General features: G+C 39.0%; 1 protein-coding gene across 1 annotated transcript in view; it reads left to right on the forward strand.

Moving 5' to 3' along the window:
- Positions 1–21,288, forward strand: part of ERBB4 (erb-b2 receptor tyrosine kinase 4) — a 1,012,642-nt gene that overhangs the window by 754,895 nt on the left and 236,459 nt on the right. Inside the window, exons 10-11 of the mRNA XM_058186165.1 lie at positions 9,999–10,125; positions 20,992–21,065. Coding sequence (XP_058042148.1) covers positions 9,999–10,125; positions 20,992–21,065 — 201 coding nt within the window. The remainder of the gene's footprint in view (positions 1–9,998; positions 10,126–20,991; positions 21,066–21,288) is intronic.

The following is a 21,288-nucleotide window of genomic DNA, read 5'->3' on the forward strand; positions in this document are numbered from 1 at the left end:
TTAGCATAGTCAATGAAGCAGAAGTAGATGTTTTCTGGAACTCCTAGCTTTTCTCCCAGGAGCAAGCGTCTTTTAATTTCTTGGCTGCAGTCCCCATCTGCGGTGATTTTGGAGCCCAGGAAAATAAAATAGATCATAGGAAAGAACATGTTAAGTACTAATATAAATGTAAGTCCTGCCTCTTAACCAACCCTTCTCTTTTGAAATGGAGGTTGGGACGTTCGTTATTTGCAACTTGAGAGTGATTGCTTTTTCATTGTTTCCCCCTCTATCCCTTTTAGACAACTTTGTGGTTGATATCAGCTCCTGTGTACGTGCCTGTCCAAGTCCCAAGATGGAAGTAGAGGAAAATGGAATTAAGACATGTAAACCATGCACTGACATTTGTCCTAAAGGTAGGCTGTTTTTGTTTAAAAACACTGCGTGGTTCAATAAATGGTAGCCTTGCAGCTGAAGTCCAAACCCAGTTTGGGTTTTACTCTCTAAAGGTAGCTGTTTGATCATCTAAGGTAACTGTGGCAATCCTGTGGAAATGTGGTTTCCCATAGTCCACTGAACATAGTCTTCAGTATTTGAGGATCACCAGCTTGTAAAATGAAGTTGGTAGAGTCTGAACTCTGGAATAATCTCCCAAGGAATTTCTCCTTCATGTTCCCTTCTCCTTTTGGAGTTTGCAGTGTTGTCTTCCCCTTCTCCTTTTGAGTTTGCAGTGTTGTCTTCCCTTCTCCTTTTGAGTTTGCAGTGTTGTCTTCCCTTCTCCTTTTGGAGTTTGCAGTGTTGTCTTCCCCTTCTCCTTTTCCTCAGGCTCAAGAAAGACAATAAAACCAACAATACATTGCATTGGGTATGCAATATTAAAGTTAGGGAGTAAAGAAAAAAAGGCAAGCATGTGAACTAGTAAACAGGGTTTATGCCCCGTTGTCTGTGAGCTTTATTGGACTCCTGGCAATCAAAAAAATATTTCTGCATAGAACAGGAGGAATAGATTATAATTACATAGGATAGAGCAGAAGTATGATGGGAAGGTGGTTTAAAGCGAAGAAGGGAAGATGAATGTCTTGCAGTTGAGAAATCTCTTTTTAGTTTCAGGAACAAATGATCAGGACCATATGTTAAGTTGCAGTTCAAAGATTTATTTCTCAAGCCTATACACAAGAATCTTGTTGTTGTTGTTGTTGTTAGTTGCGAAGTCGTGTCCGACCCATCGCGACCCCATGGACAACATTCCTCCAGGCCTTCCTGTCCTCTACCATCCTCTGGAGTCCATTTAAACTCATGCCTACTGCTTCAGTGACTCCATCCAGCCACCTCGTTCTCTGTCGTCCCTTTCTTCTTTTGCCCTCAATCTTTCCCAGCATTAGGCTCTTCTCCAGTGAGTCCTTCTTTCTCATTAGGTGGCCAAAGTATTTCAGTTTCATCTTCAGGATCTGGCCTTCTAAAGAGCAGTCAGGGTTGATCTCCTCTAGAACTGACTTGTTTGTTCACCATGCAGTCCAAGGGACTCGCAGGAGTCTTCTCCAGCACCAGAGTTCAAAGGCCTCAATTCTTTGGCGCTCAGCCTTTCTTATGGTCCAGCCTTCACAGCCATACATTGCAACTGGGAAAACCATAGCTTTGACTATACGCACTTTTGTTGGCAGGGTGATGTCTCTGCTTTTTAGTACGCTGTCTAGATTTGCCATAGCTTTTCTCCCCAGGAGCAAGCGTCTTTTAATTTCTTGGCTGCAGTCCCCATCTGCGGTGATTTTGGAGCCCAGGAAAATAAAATCTGTCACTACCTCCATTTCTTCACCATCTATCTGCCAGGAATTGAGAGGGCCGGATGCCATGATTTTAGTTTTCTTAATGTTTTTTTTTTATTTGCATTTATATCTCACCCTTCTCCGAAGACTCAGGGCGGCTTACACTATGTTAAGCAATAGTCTTCATCCATTTGTATATTATATACGAAGTCAACTTATTGCCCCCAACAATCTGGGTCCTCATTTTACCTACCTTATAAAGGATGGAAGGGTGAGTCAACCTTGGGCCTGGTGGGACTGGAGCCTGCAGTAATTGCAAGCAGCTGTGTTAATAACAGACTGTCTTAGCAGTCTGAGCCACCAGAGGCCCCTGTTGAGTTTCAAGCCAACTTTTGCACTCTCCTCCTTCACCCGCATCAAGAGACTCTTTAGTTCCTCTTCACTTTCTGCCATTAGAGTGGTATCATCTGCATATCTGAGGTTGTTGATATTTCTTCCGGCAATCTTAATTCCAATTTTTTTTTTTTATTGAAAAAGTTTTAAAAAAAACAAAGACATTTTCGCCCCCTTTTTCCCCCCTCCCAAAACCCCTTCCCCTCCTTCCCCGGCTTCCCGGGTCAATCACAAGGTATTGTTATACATAAACCAAACAGAATAAAATTTTCCCTTCCAATCCAATTAACCTCATCCAAAGCTTTTCATCTCCCAACCCCCTCCCCATTAAATAAAATAACTTTCTAATTATTCAAAGGCAATCTGATATTTCTTAATCTGATATCTGTTTTGTAGATAATCAATCCATTTTTTCCATTCAATTAAATATCTTTCCTGCGTATTGTCTTTTAAAAAAGCTGAGATTTTAGCCATCTCAGCCAAATTAATGACTTTCAGTATCCATTCTTCTATTGTAGGTACCTCTTCTTTCTTCCAGTATTGTCCAATCAACAGTCTTGCTGCTGTTATTAAATTCAGAATCAGTTTAGTCTCAATCCCTGTACAATCCGTTATAATTCCCAAAAGGAAAAATTGTGGCAGGAACTTTATCTTCTTCTTCAGTACATTTTGAATAATCCACCAAATTCTTATCCAAAAGGCCTTAATTTTCTTGCAAGTCCACCAAATATGAAAATATGTAGCGTCATCACAATCACACCTCCAACATTTCGCTTGGATATTAGGATACATACGTGATAATTTTTTGGGATCTAAGTGCCATCTATAAAACATCTTATAAAAATTTTCCCTTAAATTCTGTGCTTGTGTAAACTTAACATTTCTAACCCAGATTTTTTCCCATGTTTCCAATTTTTGATTCATCTAGCCCCACCTTTCTTATGATGTGTTCTGCATATAAGTTAAATAGGCAGGGTGATAGTATACAGCCTTGTCGGACTCCTTTCCCAATTTTGAACCAATCAGTGGTTCCGTGTCCAGTTCTCACTGTGGCTTCTTGACCCGCATACAGGTTTCTCAAGAGACAAATAAGGTGGTCTGATACTCCCATCTCTTTAAAAACTTGCCACAATTTGTTGTGATCCATACAATCAAAGGCTTTAGCATAGTCAATGAAGCAGAAGTAGATGTTTTTCTGGAACTCCCTAGCTTTCTCCATGATCCAGCATATGTTGGCAATTTGATCTCTACGAAATCCTGCCTGTACTTCTGGTAGTTCTCGATCCACATCCTGCTGGAGCTAGCTTGTAGGACTTTAAGCATAACCTTACTAGCATGTGAAATGAGTGCAATGGTGCAGTAGTTTGAACATTCTTTGGCATTGCCTTTCTTTGGAATTGGAATGTAAACTGACCTTTTCCAATCCTGTGGCCATTGTTGAGTTTTCCAAATTTGCTGGCAAATTGGGTGCAGCACTTTTACTGTGTCATCTTTTAAGATTTTGAATAGCTCAGCTGGAATAGTGTCTCCTCCACTAGCTTTGTATTTGACTTCACATTCTAGGATGTCTGGCTCAAGGTTAGTGACCACCCCATCGTGGTTATCAGGGATGTTAAGCTCATTCTTGTATAGTTCTTCTGTGTAATTTTGCCACCTCTTCTTAATCTCTTCTGCCTCTGTTAGGTCCCTGCCATTTTGGTTCTTTATCATGCCCATCTTTGCATGAAACGTTCCCTTCATATCTCCAATTTTCTTGAATAGATCTCTGGTCCTCCCTATTCTATTGTTTTCTTCTATTTCTTTGCACTGTTTGCACACAGTGCAAATTGCACACAAGAATCTAGTCAATTGTTAATGTTCAATACTAAATTGGTGCCATATAAGGACCAAAAGAATTCAAGAAAGGTTGAGGTTGGACACTTTGTGGCAACATAACAACTCAAAGCTGATGACATATTTAACTCTGTCTAGCTTTGTCTGTTCATCTCCTACAATGAATCAAATTCTTTAACACAGATTGCAAAATACATGTGCAAAAAGATGTGACTGGTCTCCCAAATTCTCCCTTTCCCAAAATGTTTAGCCTTTTTCCAGATTATAATTCCCTTCACTCTTCCAATGGTGCACTTTCAATGGATTCAGCATCTGGTCCCTATCCACATATCTCTGTCACTGTCATCTTTAGTTTAGACATAATATATTCTGGAATTCCCCTTCTATTTATGGTGACCATATTTTCTTGGAAAAAAATAAGGACAAACCTGAAGAAGGTTCAAATCTGAAAGGCTCATAGCGATAAAAGAGATTAATTCTTTATCTTTATAACTGTGCTTTACAAAGGAAAATTCAAGAACAAAACCAAAATTTTACAAAAATGCATATTCAAATAGAAATATCTAAAATCAAGTAGTATATGTAAATGTATTTTTACAAGACAGTTCAAATTTTATATTTTTCACATGAGTATGAAAGACTGTGCTTTAAGTGATACCATTTGAACTCTCCAAACTGGATAGTTTCCCAGTTTCAAGAGAACGCCTGAGGAGAATGTGTAACTCTGTATATAATCCAAAACACTCTTTAGTTTCAGTCCCAGGCTGGATGAAGATCTGTTCCCCCTTTCAAGGCATGCAAGTACATTTCCCTTTCACATCTCCAGTATACTGGCAGTATGAAGGGTAAGGCGGGGGAAGCAGTAGGTCAGGTCTATGTGCCCTGTTCTCTGCTGAGTTTGAAGACCTCATGCATTTATGCAAGCACATTCAGAATATTAAGGATATCTTTACACATTTAATCTGAGCTTTAGTTTTCAGAAGCAGGGGAAATATTCTAGTATCAATATGCCTCAAATATTTACATGTAGTAATGCTTTCTAGGATGAATAATTTCTAATAAGTTGCTTGAAAAACATTAACACCAGTTTCTACAGAGCTGTGCACCTGAAAACTGTTCAACGAGAACTATCAACTTTAGTAGAAAACTACGCATGAAAACATTTGATTTATGTAGGTCAGAATGGGGATCAAATTTGTTCCTTTGTATGATTTAGGGGTATGTCTCTGGTCATTATGAGCTTTCCCCTTAGTTACTCTTTCAGATATCACGTTTCTATGTGGAGTTATGGTTGCATGCAAGCATAATAGGCACAGCTGGCTAAATTGCATAACATGTTTATGGTGCAGAGTTTGACAAGGTAGACCACAACCTACTTCTTGGTAAGCTAGAAAAAAGTGGGATAGATAGCATAACCATCAGATGGATTTGTACCTGGCTGACAAACTGTACTCCAACAAGTAGCCCTTAACAGTACCACGTCTACATAGAGGGAAGTAAGCAGTAGGGTGTCACAAGGTTCCATCTTACATGCACTACTCTTCAATATCTTTATAAATGACTTAGATGAGGTAATAGAAGGAAACTTATCAAATTTGCAGATGATACTAAGCTGGCAGGAATAGCCAGCACCCTAGATGATAGGCTCAAAATCCAGATGGATCTTGACAGATTTGAACACTGGGCCCTAACTAACAAAATGAAATTCAATGTAAAGAAAAGTAAAGTCTTACACTTAGGCAAGAAAAACCAAAAATACACATATAAAAGAAAATGGAGGAGAAACCAGGCTTAATAACAGTAATTGTGAGTGGGATCTTGGACAGCCTTAGTTGTCTTAGTCTTAGTGGACAACCAATTAAATATGAGCCAAAAGTATGCAGCAGCAGCCAAAAAAAAGCTAATGCAATCCTAAATTGCATCAACAGAGGGATTCAATCAAGATCACCTGAGGTACTAATACCACTCTATAAAGCCATAGTGAGACCACACTTAAAATACTGCATCCAGTTTTGGTTACCAAACTATAAAAAAGATGTTGAGATTCTAGAAAGAGTGCAGAGAATAGCAATAAAGAGGATTAAGGGACTGGAGGCCAAAATGGGCCTCTGGTGGCTCAGCAGACTAAGTCTGTCTGTTATTAACACAGCTGCTTGCAATTACTGCAAGTTCAAGTCCCACCAGGCCCAAGGTTGACTCAGCCTTCCATCCTTTATAAGGTAGGTAAAATGAGGACCCAGATTGTTGGGGGCAATAAAAGTTGACTTTGTATATAATATACAAATGGATGACGACTATTGCTTAACACAGTGTAAGCCTCCCTGAGTCTTCGGAGAAGGGTGGGATATAAATTCAAATAAAAAATAAAAAAAATGTATGAAGAACTGTTACAGGAACTGGGCATGGCTAGTCTAGTGAAGAGAAGGACCAAGGAAGACATAATAGCAGTGTTCAATATTTGAAGGGCTGTCACAGAGAGGAAGTAGTCAACCTATTTTCCAAAGCATCTGAAGTCCAGAAAAGGAATAATGGATTGAAAGTGATCAAGGAGAGATTCAACCTAGAAATAAGGATTTCTAATTTTGTGACAGCGAAAACAATCAACCAATGGAACAGCTTGCCTTCAGAAGCTGTGGGAGTTTCATCACTGGAAACTTTAAAGAAGAGACAGGACTGCCATCTGTCAGAAATGGTATAGGGTGTCCTGCTTGGACTAGATGACCTACAAGATTCCTTCCAACTCTGTTATTCTGTTCTGAGTTAAACATGACATTTTTCTAGAAACTTGAATACACATTTACTACTTAGATGCTGTTGATTGCAGGTTCAAGAACACAGTAAATATGGCAGGTGTTGAAGTTTCAACTCCCTTTGGGTTGATTCTGCAAAATTATTAATAAAATCCCTCAAAATTCTTGTTAGGCCTACAATTAGCCCTATGAAAATAGTTGTAGAGAGGGGCGGGGTTAGAGTTAGGGTTAGGGTTAGATAGTTGCTCAGGGAAATAAATATTTTGACCCTTACCATTTTTTAGATTGTGATTATTACTTTCAGTAACCATTGCCTCCTCTAAGCCTTTAACTCATCATTTGGAAATAAAGATAATTCTCCTTTACAAAGTAGGGGAAGGCCTTAAAATATTATCTAAATGTTTCCATCTAGCATTTTCAACTATGAAAAACATGGTTGAGAAATGGAAGTTACATGGAAGGCAGGGCAGATTAAGAAGATTGAAAGAAATGTCTGCTAGATCTGCCTGAAAACTGGCCAGATCTACAACAACAGAATCCACAGATCACTGCAAATGACTTGCTGGAAACTTTAACTGACACTGGAGTAAATGTTCCCAGATCCTTAGTGTGGTTTTTGTGTGAGTGTGTGATATGATTTGCATGCAGTAGTTGTCAGAAGGAAACCTTTTCTGCAACCTCATCATAGAAGTCCAAAAGCAACACTATAAAAACCTCAGCTGGCCAAACAAAACTGTTGTTTCTGTCCAAATGGAATACTGTAAAAACCTGATAGAAAAGATGCTCGATCTTTGCTCCTGCCATATTGTCAGTTCTTCCTTACTCTCTATCTCTTTTTTCTTTCTCAACATGTAAATTGCAAATAAAGACTAATGTAAGCATGCATTCACAGGGACGCAGTGGCTCAGGGGCTAGGAAATTGAGCTTGTCAATTGAAAGGTCGAATCCCTAGTGCTGCCGTGTAACGGGGTGAGCTCCCGTTACTTGTCCCAGCTTCTGCCAACCTAGCAGTTTCGAAAGCATGTAAAAATGCAAGTAGGAAAAATAGGGACCACCTTTGGTGGGAAGGTAACAGCGTTCTGTGCGCCTTTGGCGTTGAGTCATGCCGGCCACATGACCACGGAGACGTCTTCGGACAACGCTGGCTCTTCGGCTTTGAAACGGAGATGAGCACCGCCCCCTAGAGTCGGCAACGACTAGCACGTATGTGCGAGGGGAACCTTTACCTTTTTAAGCATGCATTCAAATTTGTAAAAATATATTTAACTTTGTAAAAAAATATATTTAACTTTCCATAGCTAACACAATTGAGATCAGTAACACTGTTGCTAAGAGCTGCAGCCATTAAACAAGACATCATATATATTTTTAAATTTGCATTTATATCCCGCCCTTCTCCGAAGACTCAGGGCGGCTTACACTATGTTAGCAATAGTCTTCATTCTATTTGTATATTTATATACAAAGTCAACTTATTGCCCCCAACAATCTGGGTCCTCATTTTACCTACCTTATAAAGGATGGAAGGGTGAGTCAACCTTGGGCCTGGTGGGACTAGAACCTGCAGTAATTGCAGGCAGCTGCTGTTAATAACAGACTGCATTAGCAGTCTGAGCCACATCATATGATTCTATCTTGCAATTTCACTTAATTCTGCTTTTTGGAAGCCTGTTGTGAATTGAATAGAATAGAATATTTATTTATTATTTAAATTTTTTAAATTTTATAGAATAGAATAGAATAGAATAGAATAGAATAGAATAGAATAGAATAGAATAGAATAGAATAGAATTTTTTATTGGCCAAGTGTGAAGCTTGCATATGATTATCATGTGATTGCGGGTCACTGTGACATTTATAAATGTACATCTGTTGCGAAGCACCTGCATGGTGATCACATGACCGTGGGACATTACAATAGTTGTACATGTCAGGATTGGTCACACACCTGGTGTTTTTCAACTATTACAACATCAAACGGTCGGCAATCAGTAAAGTGAGAACTCCTTGTACTGTGTAAAGATTGCTTCACTTTTCTTCACTTTGGGTTTCATGGAACAATATCATTTGACTAAAGTTATGTTAATTTTGTACACAACTGTAACTCCATAAAAGGAACAATCAATTTTATGAGCTTTACCTGAAGATATGTGGGATCTGAGCCCTGTAACACTCTGTTTAGAGCTATTGAGTGAAACATTTCTTTTTTCCTCTCTCTGTGGGGCTAACAGTTGTAATGAGAATTTTTTTTATTGTACAGGGTCAAATAATTTATTTGATAAACTGTAAGAAAAGGAATAGGAATAAAAGCCCCAAGATACTTAAAATGATTCTGGATTTTTAGTAAAGAATTTTGGAGATATTAATAGTTTACCCATGTTTCTGTTGTTTTGATTGTATTAATAAAGATATCACCCAGCTATTTTTACAGGATTTTGAACATTAGAATTGCTCCAATGTGACTGTGAAAAGAGTTATGGCTAAAAGAGTTCTATATTGTATTTCTTTGCTTTATCTTGCAAGGTTTGTATCTTTGCATAATATTTCTAGTACTATAAAACAGCTCTTTTATGGCAATACACAGTCATGTGTGTAAGTCAAGGCATTCTATAGATTTCCTAACATAATTTGGGTTTATGTTATGCTCAGGGCTATGCACAGATGAAATAGAGAAAGATATTTTTTTAGATTATTTATTTTGAAATGAAAGCTAAAAGTATAAAAGATGGAGATTTATGTCAGAAGCTCCTGGAATATATGGCTTCAGAAACCAATGTGCAATTCTTAAACTAAGGATTTCACATTAGCTCAGAAAAATTAAACATAGCCATTTTCATGTCTTCTTCATAGAATATTTTTTCCCTGATTCCTTTCTCACTATCATCAGTATTTATTACTTCCCAGTTTATAATATGTACAAGATGTACAACATGTATAAACATGTACAAGATCTGTCCCAGTTCAGTCCTATAATGTTAGCACGTTTCCTTGATCACTCCATTCAGTAGTGATACACATCCCATAAGCTCCTGCTTTAGAACTTTTCTCTCCATGTAAGCGATTTTCTACTAGAAATATAGCTACAATCATTCTGTGACTAATCCTTATTCTACAATGTAGGCTTCATGCTTTCAGGTTTACCTGTAGCAATTACCTTATCACCTTTCTGCCCTCTACTAATGATTATTTGAGCCTCTGCTGCCATTCATTTAGGTAGTCACTTATACAAAGAATTCATATATATGATTGCATATTTTTACAAAGTTGTTTATTTTTGCAGCTTGTGATGGCATAGGTACAGGAAGTTTGATGTATGCTCAAACTGTAGACTCCAGTAACATTGATAAATTTATCAACTGCACCAAGATCAATGGGAATTTGATCTTCCTTGTCACTGGAATTCGTGGGTAAGTATAAAATATTATGATATCTAATGCCAATGGTTTTTTTTAAAAAAACACCAATTACATTTCTGCCATTCAGTGCTGAAATAAAATATTAGGCCAACTTTGTTTCACCTGGATACCTGTGAATTTACATATCTAGGAGGAGCATGTAATGGGTTCATCCAGATTTTAAATTGTAAGCATAAAATTTGATAAGGAAACTTTAGGCTACCATACTTTGGCATTAAAATAAAGATGCCTCCTAGTTTGGGTTCTCCTGTGGATTTTATGAGAAGATTGATCAAAACTATTTCAGTGTTTTTGAGCCCAATTAGAATAGATCAGTGTAGCTGAAAGAAATTCATTGACCAATTTCAAGGAAAGCAAAAGCATAGGAGACAACCAGAGACATAGGAAAATGACTGCATTTTGAAAACAGAATTGAAACCCGTTAGAAAAGAAAGTTAGCTGCATTATGCAAGGCCAGGCAGTTTATCCATTAACATGAAGATTGTTTGCTAAAATTATTTCACATCAGTATCATATACAAGAATTGGAATTGGACTTACCATCCATTAGTCCATCCGTTCGTCTGTCTGTCTACATAATCTTATACAGACTCTGGGGTGGTTCAAAATAACTAAGAGCATAAACAAACAATTCAGATTAAAACAGCCATGACAAACAAATTGCCACAAAGCCATGAAAACCTTAACAATAATAGATTATAACATGTAATGTTACTATGTAATGTAATGTTACTATGTATGTACTAGAAATATACTAGATTTCCTCAGTTAAGGGACCAAGGATTTTTTAAAGAGCTGGGTACCTAATAACTTTTTTATTTTAATTGAGTGAAATATCATGAGATCATATTTTAAATGTTTCAGTGATTTGATTGTAGGATCAAAAACTATAGTGTTATGTCATAACATTATGTCATAAGATTTTAGTCATTGTAATTTATACCTGAGAAAATTATAAGTACTTTGATGGCTGAAACATTGATGACTTTTGCTTTCCCCAATGTTGCAGAAACTAGGTATCTTATGAATGGCATGAATGGCACTAGGATACTGTAAATTATCTTCATTCAGTTTAATTGATTGCAGTAATTTTGTATGACATTTTTCTCTTCCTCTCCTCTGATTTCTGAGGTAGTAATATACTTTGGGAAAATTGTTCCTAGATATACAGTAGGATGCTAAATTTAGAAAGAAAAGGTGCAAATTTTGGCTTTTAAAATAGGGTAATTTTGTTCTATGGAAAAAGTAGAACAACTTTGATTCAGCTGATAGTAACCAGATCTCATTTGTTATCTATTTTTCCAGAACACTCCAAAGACAACTGTAGCTAATCTCTGGATACCTATGGGTTTAGATAACCCTAAGCAAAAGAACATAATGATTCCTTGATAGCTATTTTAATTATATTTAATTAGTAGGAATACCGGATTAGTATAGCATAGCCCCAGAAATTCAGCAGAAAAGACATGAAAAAGTAGAACTATGGCAAGACATTTCTGCATATGTAATATGTAATATTTGGAAATTAAATATTTGGAAATTCCAAATATGTATTTTTAATCTGAATATTTTTTTGAACTTCTTTCAACCTCAGAATAAAATCTGGAAATGATTCCATTTCTCAAGTGTATTACTGAATTCCTAGTCTTAATCTCTATATGCTCTTTTCCAATCTATCCCTACTCTTATTTTATGTATCTATAGAGATACATAATTAAATGCTCCTCAAAAGCAAGGGCCTCTGTGGCTCAAAAGCAAGGGCCTCTGTGGCTCAGACTGGTAAGACAGTCTGTTATTAACACAGCTGCTTGCAATTACTGCAGGTTCTAGTCCCACCAGGCCCAAGGTTGATTCAGCCTTCCATCCTTTATAAGGTAGGTAAAATGAGGACCCAGATTGTTGGGGGCAATAAGTTGACTTTGTATATAAATATACAAATAGGATGAAGACTATTGCTAACATAGTGTAATAGAGTCTTCGGAGAAGGGCGGGATATAAATGCAAATTTTAAAAAAAATCTTATATGTGTTATTCTTCTATGAATGAAGAATAGCAAAGGAACATTTTTACTTCCAAATGCATAAATTTACTCAACGTGCAATAACTACATGAGAGAAGCTAACAGGAGGGAACCTCAAGGTTCTGTCCTGGGTCCAGTGCTCTTCAACATCATAAATAATCTAGATGAGTGTATAGAAGGGGAGCTTGTCAAAATTGCATATGACACCACAAGCTGGGGGCAATTGCTAACACTTTAAATGATAGACTCAAGATTCAGAATGAACTGAACAATCTGAGTTCCCCTTCCATCTCGTCACTCCCTTTCTCATTGTCTGATTGATTGTTTTATGGATGATGCTTGGGGTTTGATGTTAAAGATTGGTCTCCTCCTCCTTCCAGTTATAATTGAAAGCCCTTTGGATGAGCTGAGCTTGTTGTTTTCCAAACACATTCTTCCCACTCCTGATAGCCCATCTTTTGCCAGACGTCCTTCCTGTAGGTAATGTGAACCTTGGTTTAGAAAATCCAAAGTACTCTCAGTGGCACCATCCCTTGAGCAAGCAATTTGCTTCTAGACTCTCCTCTTTCTTCACTGGATGTTAACTATTTGTTGGAAGTACAGATGAGACATCACCTGCACTCCCAGATGTTTTGCTTTTCTGCCACATTGCTCATAGTCCATTGAAATTGTTTTCAAGCTCTTAAATGTTTCATTCATTCCAACATGAAAGAGGAGAAAAGGATAATAATCGGTGGGCTTGATTATTTTTTCATGAACCTCTCTATCACATCTTTAATATTTGCACCTAGGAGACAACACAACCCTCTAGAAAATTGCCTGGTTTAAAAATTGTTAACTCTATTCTTCTGATTCTGAGTAGTGAGTCATCTATTATCAACATATGCCTTTTTTTTTTCCTTTGGGGAAGTCTGAGCTCTTTACTTCCTGTCATTGGAATGCTTGATACAGACTTCTCCGGGTGTCTGAATGTTTTCTTCCAGGGAAAGTGTATAAAATCAGTTGTTCAACTCGAGGTGGGAACACAGCCTTTTTTGGATTTTTTGATCTGCTGCCATTTTCATTGCCCTTTCTGTTTTTAGGTAGATTTGTTTTTCTTTTTTATTGTGTTCTGTTCAGATACTGACTTCTGTCTTTACTGGGAGTTCATCATGTTCACCAATAACTTTCAGAATGTCTGGTCTCAGAGTGGCTAGTCACACCTCTATACTTCCATTTTTTCTTCTAGTAATTTGATTAATTTACATTTTGTGTAAATATAATTTGAGCACTCTATGGTCTGGAAAACAAATAATGGCACACCTGTTGCACATAATTACATTGTTAGTCTCTTTCTTCTAGTTATTCTTCATACAAATGCTTCCAGTAACGTCAACGTTAATTAATTTTTCTCTTGTGGCACTACTTATAATTCTACAGGAAGCAGACAAACAGTGGTTTTTGTCTTGTGATTTTTCTTTTTTTAAAAAAAATCAAGTTTTATTTATTTTCTTTCACACACACACACATATTTTATGAAAAGAGTATTGACCATATCATATCTTATATAATTTATCATATCCAATTTCATTTTACATAGTTACCATTTTTGCCAAAATATTATTTTCCATACTTTTTTACCTTATTTTAATATTTCTATACTTATTATATAAACAGCATCATCATCCGCCCTCAAATCCTAGTTTCTTAACATTATTTCAATTAGTTATCTTAGCTTATCAATTGTTAAGTATATATATTCCCCTTTAACTTTCATATTAATTCATTCTTCATCCTTATAAATTTGCACATTCTCAGGGTTGTTTTTCTACCATCATCTCTCTTGTTTTACAACAATTTTCTTCTCTTCTCCTCTCTTTCTCTTCCCTCCCTTCTTCTATCCCTTTCTACTTTCTACTTTCCTCTTTCCTCCTCTCCTACTTCTTCTCTACTTCCCCTTCCTTTCCCCCTCCTCCATTTCCTTCCTTCCTTCCTTCCTAACCTTCTCTCATACTCTTATTTCCCCTCCCTTTCTTCTTCTCCTTTTCCCTTTCTTCTATTCCTCTCTCTCCTTCCTCTCTTCTCCTTTTTCCCTGTACTCCTCCTTCCATTCTCTTTCCATTGTTGTATTCATTTTCAATTCAATATTTTCCACAATGGTATCCGGACAACTCCAATTTTTCCCCCACTTATTAATTATATTTTTCAAGTCCCCATCACATTTTTAATTATTAATTATTTTATTTATTTATTATTATTTATTTTATTTGATTTTTATACCGCCCTTCTCCCGAAGGACTCAGGGCGGTGTACAGGCAAGATAAAACCAGCAATACAAATATACAAGTTAAAATATCATTTAAAAAACTTATTTAAAATTAGCCTGAAATTAAATTACCATAAACTAAAAACCCCGTTTAAAAATTAATAAAATTTCCCATTAAAAATCCAATTTAGGCCAGCCCCGCGCGAATAAAGAGATGTGTCTTTAGTTCGCGACGGAATGTCCGAAGGTCAGGTATTTGACGTAGACCTGGGGGAAGCTCGTTCCAGAGTGTGGGAGCCCCCTGGGGGCCGCCAGCCGACATTGTTTGGCGGACGGCACCCTGAGAAGTCCCTCTCTATGGGAGCGTACGGGTCGGTGGGAGGCATGTGGTAACAGCAGGCGGTCCCGTAAGTACCCAGGTCCTAAGCCATGGAGCGCTTTAAAGGTCGTAACCAACACCTTAAAGTGCACTCGGAAGGCCACAGGCAGCCAGTGCAGTCTGCGCGGGAGCGGTGTTACATGGGAGCTGCGGTAGCTCCCTCTATCACCAGCAGCTGCATTCTGGACTAACTGGAGCCTCGAGTGCACTTCAAGGGAGCCCCATGTAGAGAGCATTACAGTAATCCAAGCGAGAGGTAACGAGCGCATGAGTGACTGTGCATAAGGCATCTCAATCAAGGAAGGCGCAACTGCGAACCAGGCGAACCTGGTGGAAGGCCCTCCTGGAGACGGCCGTCAAATGATCTTCAAACGACAGCCGATCATCCAGGAGGACACCTAAGTTGCGCACCCTATCCTTTGGGGCCAATAATTCGCCTCCAACAGCCAGCTGCGGCTGCAGCTGACTGAATCGGGATGCCGGCATCCACAGCCACTCCCTCTTGGAGGGATTAAGCTTGAGCCTGTTTCTCCCCATCCAGACCCGTACGGCTTCCAAACACCCGGACAGCACTTCAACAACTTCATTGGGGTGGCCGGGGTGGAAAAATACAGCTGGGTATCATCAGCGTACTGCTGGTATCTCACCCGAAACCACTGATGATCTCACCCAGCGGCTTCATGTAGATGTTGAACAGCAGGGCGAGAGAATCGACCCTGAGGGACCCCACAAGTGAGGCCCCTCGCGGTGACCTCTGCCCCCTGTCAACACCGTCTGCGACGGTCGGAGAGATAGGAGGAGAACCACCGATATCGGTGCCTCCACTCCCAATCCCCCAACCGTGCAGCAGGATACCATGGTCGATGGTATCGAACGCCGCTGAGAGGTCTAATAGGACCAGGGCAGAGGAATAACCCTGTCCCTAGCCCTCCAGAGATCATCAACCAATGCGACCAAAGCTGTCTCCGTGCTGTATCCGGGTCGGAAGCCGGACTGGAGCAGGTCTAGATAGACGTCTTCATCCAGGTATTGGGGTAGCTGTCGCCACGGCACTCTCTACAACCTTCGCAACAAAGCGAAGGTTGGAGACTGACGATAATTACCTAAAATAGCTGGGTCCAGGAGGGCTTCTTAAGGAGGGTCTCACCACCGCCTCTTTCAAGGCGGCAGGAAAACCCTTCCAACAAAGCGTTGATAATCCTCTGGAGCCAGCCTCGTGTCACCGCCTGAGTGGCCAGTACCAGCCAGGAAGGACACGGGTCCAGTAAACATGTCATGCCGTGCAGCCTCCCCAACAACCTGTCGATGTCCTCGGAGCCACAGGGTCAAACTCATCCCAAATGGGCTCAACAAGGCGTGCCTCCTCTCCCTCGCTTGGATCATCCCAAATTCGGTCCAGACCGTCCCTCAGCTGAGCGATTTTATCGTATAGATAACCACTAAACTCCTCGGCTCGTCCCTGCAGAGGTCATCCGCACCTCCTGATGTAGGAGAGGCGGGTCACCCAAACAGGGCGGCGGGCGGTTATCTGCCGGCGCAATGAGGGTGGAGGCATAGGAACGCCTCGCTTCCCTCATTGCCACTAGGTAGGTCCTAGAGTAGGATCTAACTAGTGTCCGATCAACCGGGCGACTGGACCTCCAGGTGCTCTCCAGGCGTCTTCTCCGGCGTTTCATCTCCCTCAGCCCCTCGGAGAACCAAGGGGCCGGACGAGACCTCGCCGGGTCAGAGGCCGCAAAGGCGCGACACGGTCAAGGCCCGGCGCGGCCTGTTCCCAGGCCACGACCAGTTCCTCAGCCGTGCCGTGGGCCAGTTCCTCAGGAATGGCCCAAGCTCCGTCAGGAACCTCTCAGGGTCCATCAGGCGCCTGGGCCGGAACCACCGTATAGGTTCCGTCTCCCTGCGGTGGTGAATGGCGGTTCGAAGGTCTAGGCGAAGGAGAAAATGATCCGACCATGACATTGGTTCCGTTACTAAATCATCTAACACCAGATCATTTAACCACTGTCCAGAGATATAAATCAGATCCAGTGTGCCTCCCCCCGTGTGCGTAGGGCCATCATTTACTCGAATCAGGTCCAAGGCCGTCATGGAAGCCAAGAACTCCCGAGCTGCCGTCGATGACAAGCCAACTGATGGCAGGTTAAAGTCCCCCATGACTATAAGTCTGGGGGTCTCAACCGCCACAGCAGCGAGTACCTCCAACAGCTCGGGCAGGGCTGTGGTCACGCAGCAAGGAGCCAGGTACGCGATCACCAAGCCCAACTGATTCCTATAGCCCCACCGCACATAGAGGGATTCACAGCCGGCAATCTGAGGAACAGTGGTCTCCCTCGGCTCTAGATCCTCCCTGATAACAACCGCCACCCCCCCACCCCTACCTTGGGCCCTCGGCTGATGAAATGCTCGGAAACCTGGAGGGCACATCTCAACAAGGGGGACCCCCCCCTCTAGGCCCAACCAGGTTTCCGTAATGCCCATAAGGTCCGCGGACTCCCCCTGAATAAGATCGCAGATCAGGGGAGCCTTATTAACCACGGACCGGGCTAATAATGTATTTCAACTCATTCCATTTTTACATTGAAACCTTTTAACTTAATTAACCTTCCACGTCTTATTTTCCTTAGTTTCTAATTCCTTATTCCAACATTCATTAGTTATTTTCCTCATTTACTAGTCTTTCAATTTTATATCTTAATTTCAATTATTTTTACATTTAAACCAATCTTCATTTCATATTACATCTGCTAATCCATTTTACAATAAACAATATATTTCTTCTTTTTTACTTCTTACATACATCATTTACTAGCATTTTAATTTTGTATCTTGATTTCCATTATTTTCATATTTAAACCAATTTACATTTCATATTACATCTGCTGATCCATTTTACAATAAGCAATATACTTCTTCTGGTTTACTTCTTACATATAATTTCTACTATTAATATATTTCCCTTAAGTCGGGATAGCTCAGGCTGGTAAGAAGCCTGTTATTAGAACACAGCAGCCTGCAATTACCGCAGGTTCAAGCCCGGCCCAAGGTTGACTCAGCCTTCCATCCTTTATAAGGTAGGTAAAATGAGGACCCAGATTGTTGGGGGGGCAATAAGTTGACTTTGTAAAAATATACAAATAGAATGAGACTATTGCCTTATACACTGTAAGCCGCCCTGAGTCTTCGGAGAAGGGCGGGATATAAATGTAAACAAAAAAATAATAATCAACTAATAAATGCTTTATTTCCTTTCCTTCTCCCCATTATTCTTCCCCTTTTACCCATTTTCTTTTGGTCTCACCAAAATTCCACTTAATATTTTTCTCCCTGTCTCCCATTCTCAAATTTTCTTCATTTTCATTTTCTTTTTCTTTTTATATTTATTGTTTCTTTTCCTCTGAATCCTTTCTCTCATTTTTAAAATTGTTACCCTTTTAACTCTCCCCCTCAGTCTTTTCCCATTTTCTTCTCTTCCTTTCTTTTTTGAGTGAATTTCCCCCCATCCATATTTTGTTTTTCACTGTTAATCCAAGTGTAATCTTCAATTATTTTCCTTTCAACATTATGTTCTTGCTTCACATTTATATTCTCTTTTTCCCTTTTTTATATTTTAACCAGATTTCCACTTCTTTATCACCCTTAAACGCTTCACGCACCTTTTTACACATTTCCATTAACTTCTCATATTCCCATTGTTCCATATTGTCAATTCAAAGAAATTTTTATTTTAATTTATATGTAGTTAAAATTGATGTCCATATAGTGTCTCTCTTTTTTTATTTCCAAATAGCATCCAAATATTTATCAAAACCATTCCAGTTTAAAGCTTTGTTCTTTTTCTCTTTCAAGGTTGGGATCCAGCTATTTAAACAAGTACTTCTTCCATGTTTAAGGCGTTCGTTGTGGTGCTTTCTTCTCTCTTCAGTATACAAATCCCCAGGCAACATAATATCACTTTTAAATCCACATCAAAAATACTTTCTCTTCAATTTGTTTTCCTTTTATTGTTAAAAAAAATGCTTTCTCTCAGTTTTCTTTTTCTTGTATTGTTTCTAATTTCTCCAAATTCAATTTTAAGTCCAGGTAGAAAGTTTTCTGTTTTGGGCTTTAGTCTTTTAACTTCCTCTTTGTTCTTTTCCCTCCAATTAACATTCCAAAGTGCCAATTAATTGCTCATTTCACACTGGGACTTCTTTCAAGCTTTTTCCAAAAAAATTCTTTTTACCTTTAAATTGGCTAAATTGCTCTTCAGGTAACAATACTCCATTCAAACATCACTCCTGCACAAATCTTAGTCTGGTTGCCCCAACTTAGAACAGTTGTTTTAATAACTGCCACTCCCATCGCCAGATCAAAGCGCTGCCACCGACCCTTCAAAGAACTTGCCTGTTCCTCTTGTTCTTCCAAGGCACCTCTCTTTCTTCACTGTCCCTCCAAGACAGTTCCGATCTAAAGACACCCCCCACCCCGACAGTGGTTTGTCTATCTGGATTTTCACAAAGCTCATTAGAGCTTCGCTATTTCCCAGCCAGTATCATTGTAATATTTCCAGTTCCTCTCGTCTTGTGATTTTTCTGTTGTGACACTGTTTTTTGTTTTTGTCTTATGATTTTTCTGTTGTGGGTCAGTTTATAATTCTAAGAAAGGAATTACAACTTTTATAATGAAAAATATCCGGATCTAAATAAGTGGTCTGCTTTCAAACTAAATTGTATACATTAATATACTTCAATTCTCCCTCTCCAAAAACTTCCTTGAGTTCTAGATTTCCTGATATACTTCCTGAATTCCAAGTGTATTTTCTGTTTTTTCCCCCTTGCATCTCAATTTTCAGCCCAACCAAACAAGGCCCACGTGACTTGGGCTGAGATCAATTCCTCTCTTTTTTCCCCTCCTGTCATAGGCATCCATGAAGCTTCAGAGGAGGCTGGTTTGAAATGTAGATGGGGATTGACCTTTTGCTTGGAAATCTGGAGTGGATAACATTACAATCCAAATCTAGTAACAACTCCATTTTAATCATATTAAACATGACAGTACACAGATTTTAAGAGGAAAAAAATTGATGTCATTTGATTATTGTTTAGATAGGTACAAATGGGATGGACATTCTTCAAAAAATGTCAGTTTATATGCTTCTTTACTGACCATTGGGGCAGAGCAACATATAAACACACTGTTGAAATTATAATGTCTGTAGTATGCCTTCACATAGGAATCTTGATGTAATTTATTAAGATTTTAGCCCTGACAGAATTAATGCACCCAGCTGCTAGGGGATACTTATTGGTTTCAGCAGGTGTTTAAAAACAAATTAATTAAATATATCTCTGCATGCATTCATTTAAATAAAATAATTAAAACTCTTGCAGTTTTCAACATCCTGAAAAATAGATTGACTTTTTCTAATCATAAATATTTAACAGATAAGAATTAAACTTTGTGGAACAATTCTAATCCTATCCTAAGACTGATTCGAAATGTAAATAAAATACAGTAATCATGAAAATAAATTCTGGCTGATCAAATAAGTAATGGTATTTTGTATTCTTTATTAGCTCTAATAGATGGAAACATGAGCAGCAAAACCAGTGCTGGCAAGAACAGCATTCATTCTGCCAAGGTTTTATAATACATCATTTAGAAATGTAAGATGAACATGATGTCCACATAACAAATTTTAATTTGAGTTGGAAAACAATTCAGCTTCCTGCTTCTCTCTTCTCCTTCTCTTTCCTCCCACAAAGAAGTTTAAGCTTTTATCCCATTATCCACTTAGGTAAATGGTATCATTCAGATCAGAGAGGGAGAAAGAAGAAAGGAAGATTTATTCTCTCCCTTGTTCACTAGAATAAAGCATGCATGGAAAATGTAATTGTGTGAAGGATATCCTTTTGGAAAGCTCCATTTTCCAGCTGTATCTACAGCTGGAATATTGAGAGGGCATCTCCCCACCCACCCACCCCCTTTTTTTTTTTTTGCTAGTGGTAGAACCAGGGACCTCAGTGGATTGGAGCTTTGTGAGCTGTTGAAAGATCTTGGAGACTTATGCCGATTCAGACAATTCAGCACCTGAAATTTAAGGTGTGATGGACATGTACTAATTTAAATTGGCAGAAAATGCTCTTCCTGGTTAGGAAAGGTAAAGATGGGGTAAATCCGTCTGCATAATTTCATACTCAAATTACCACAATGTGTCATTGCTATCTTCCAGGGATCCATATCACACAATTGAAGCGATTGACCCACAGAACTTACATGTCTTCCAAACAGTGAGAGAGATAACAGGTAATCTACATAATTTGAGCCATTTATGCATTTGTAAGAATGAAGAAATTCTTAACATATTTTCCTTCTAGGCCATGAATTCACAAGATGGCCCTGATAAATTACAAGTAATCTTCCATGTATAATTGTTTGCTTAGTATAATTGTTAGAAATAATGATGGCCTCTGAAACAGTCATGATCTAAATGTGAACTTACGACTGTTGCCCTGCTGCCATGGTCATA

Source organism: Ahaetulla prasina, chromosome 1, assembly GCF_028640845.1.
Source record: "Ahaetulla prasina isolate Xishuangbanna chromosome 1, ASM2864084v1, whole genome shotgun sequence".
NCBI classification, from domain to species: domain Eukaryota; kingdom Metazoa; phylum Chordata; class Lepidosauria; order Squamata; family Colubridae; genus Ahaetulla; species Ahaetulla prasina.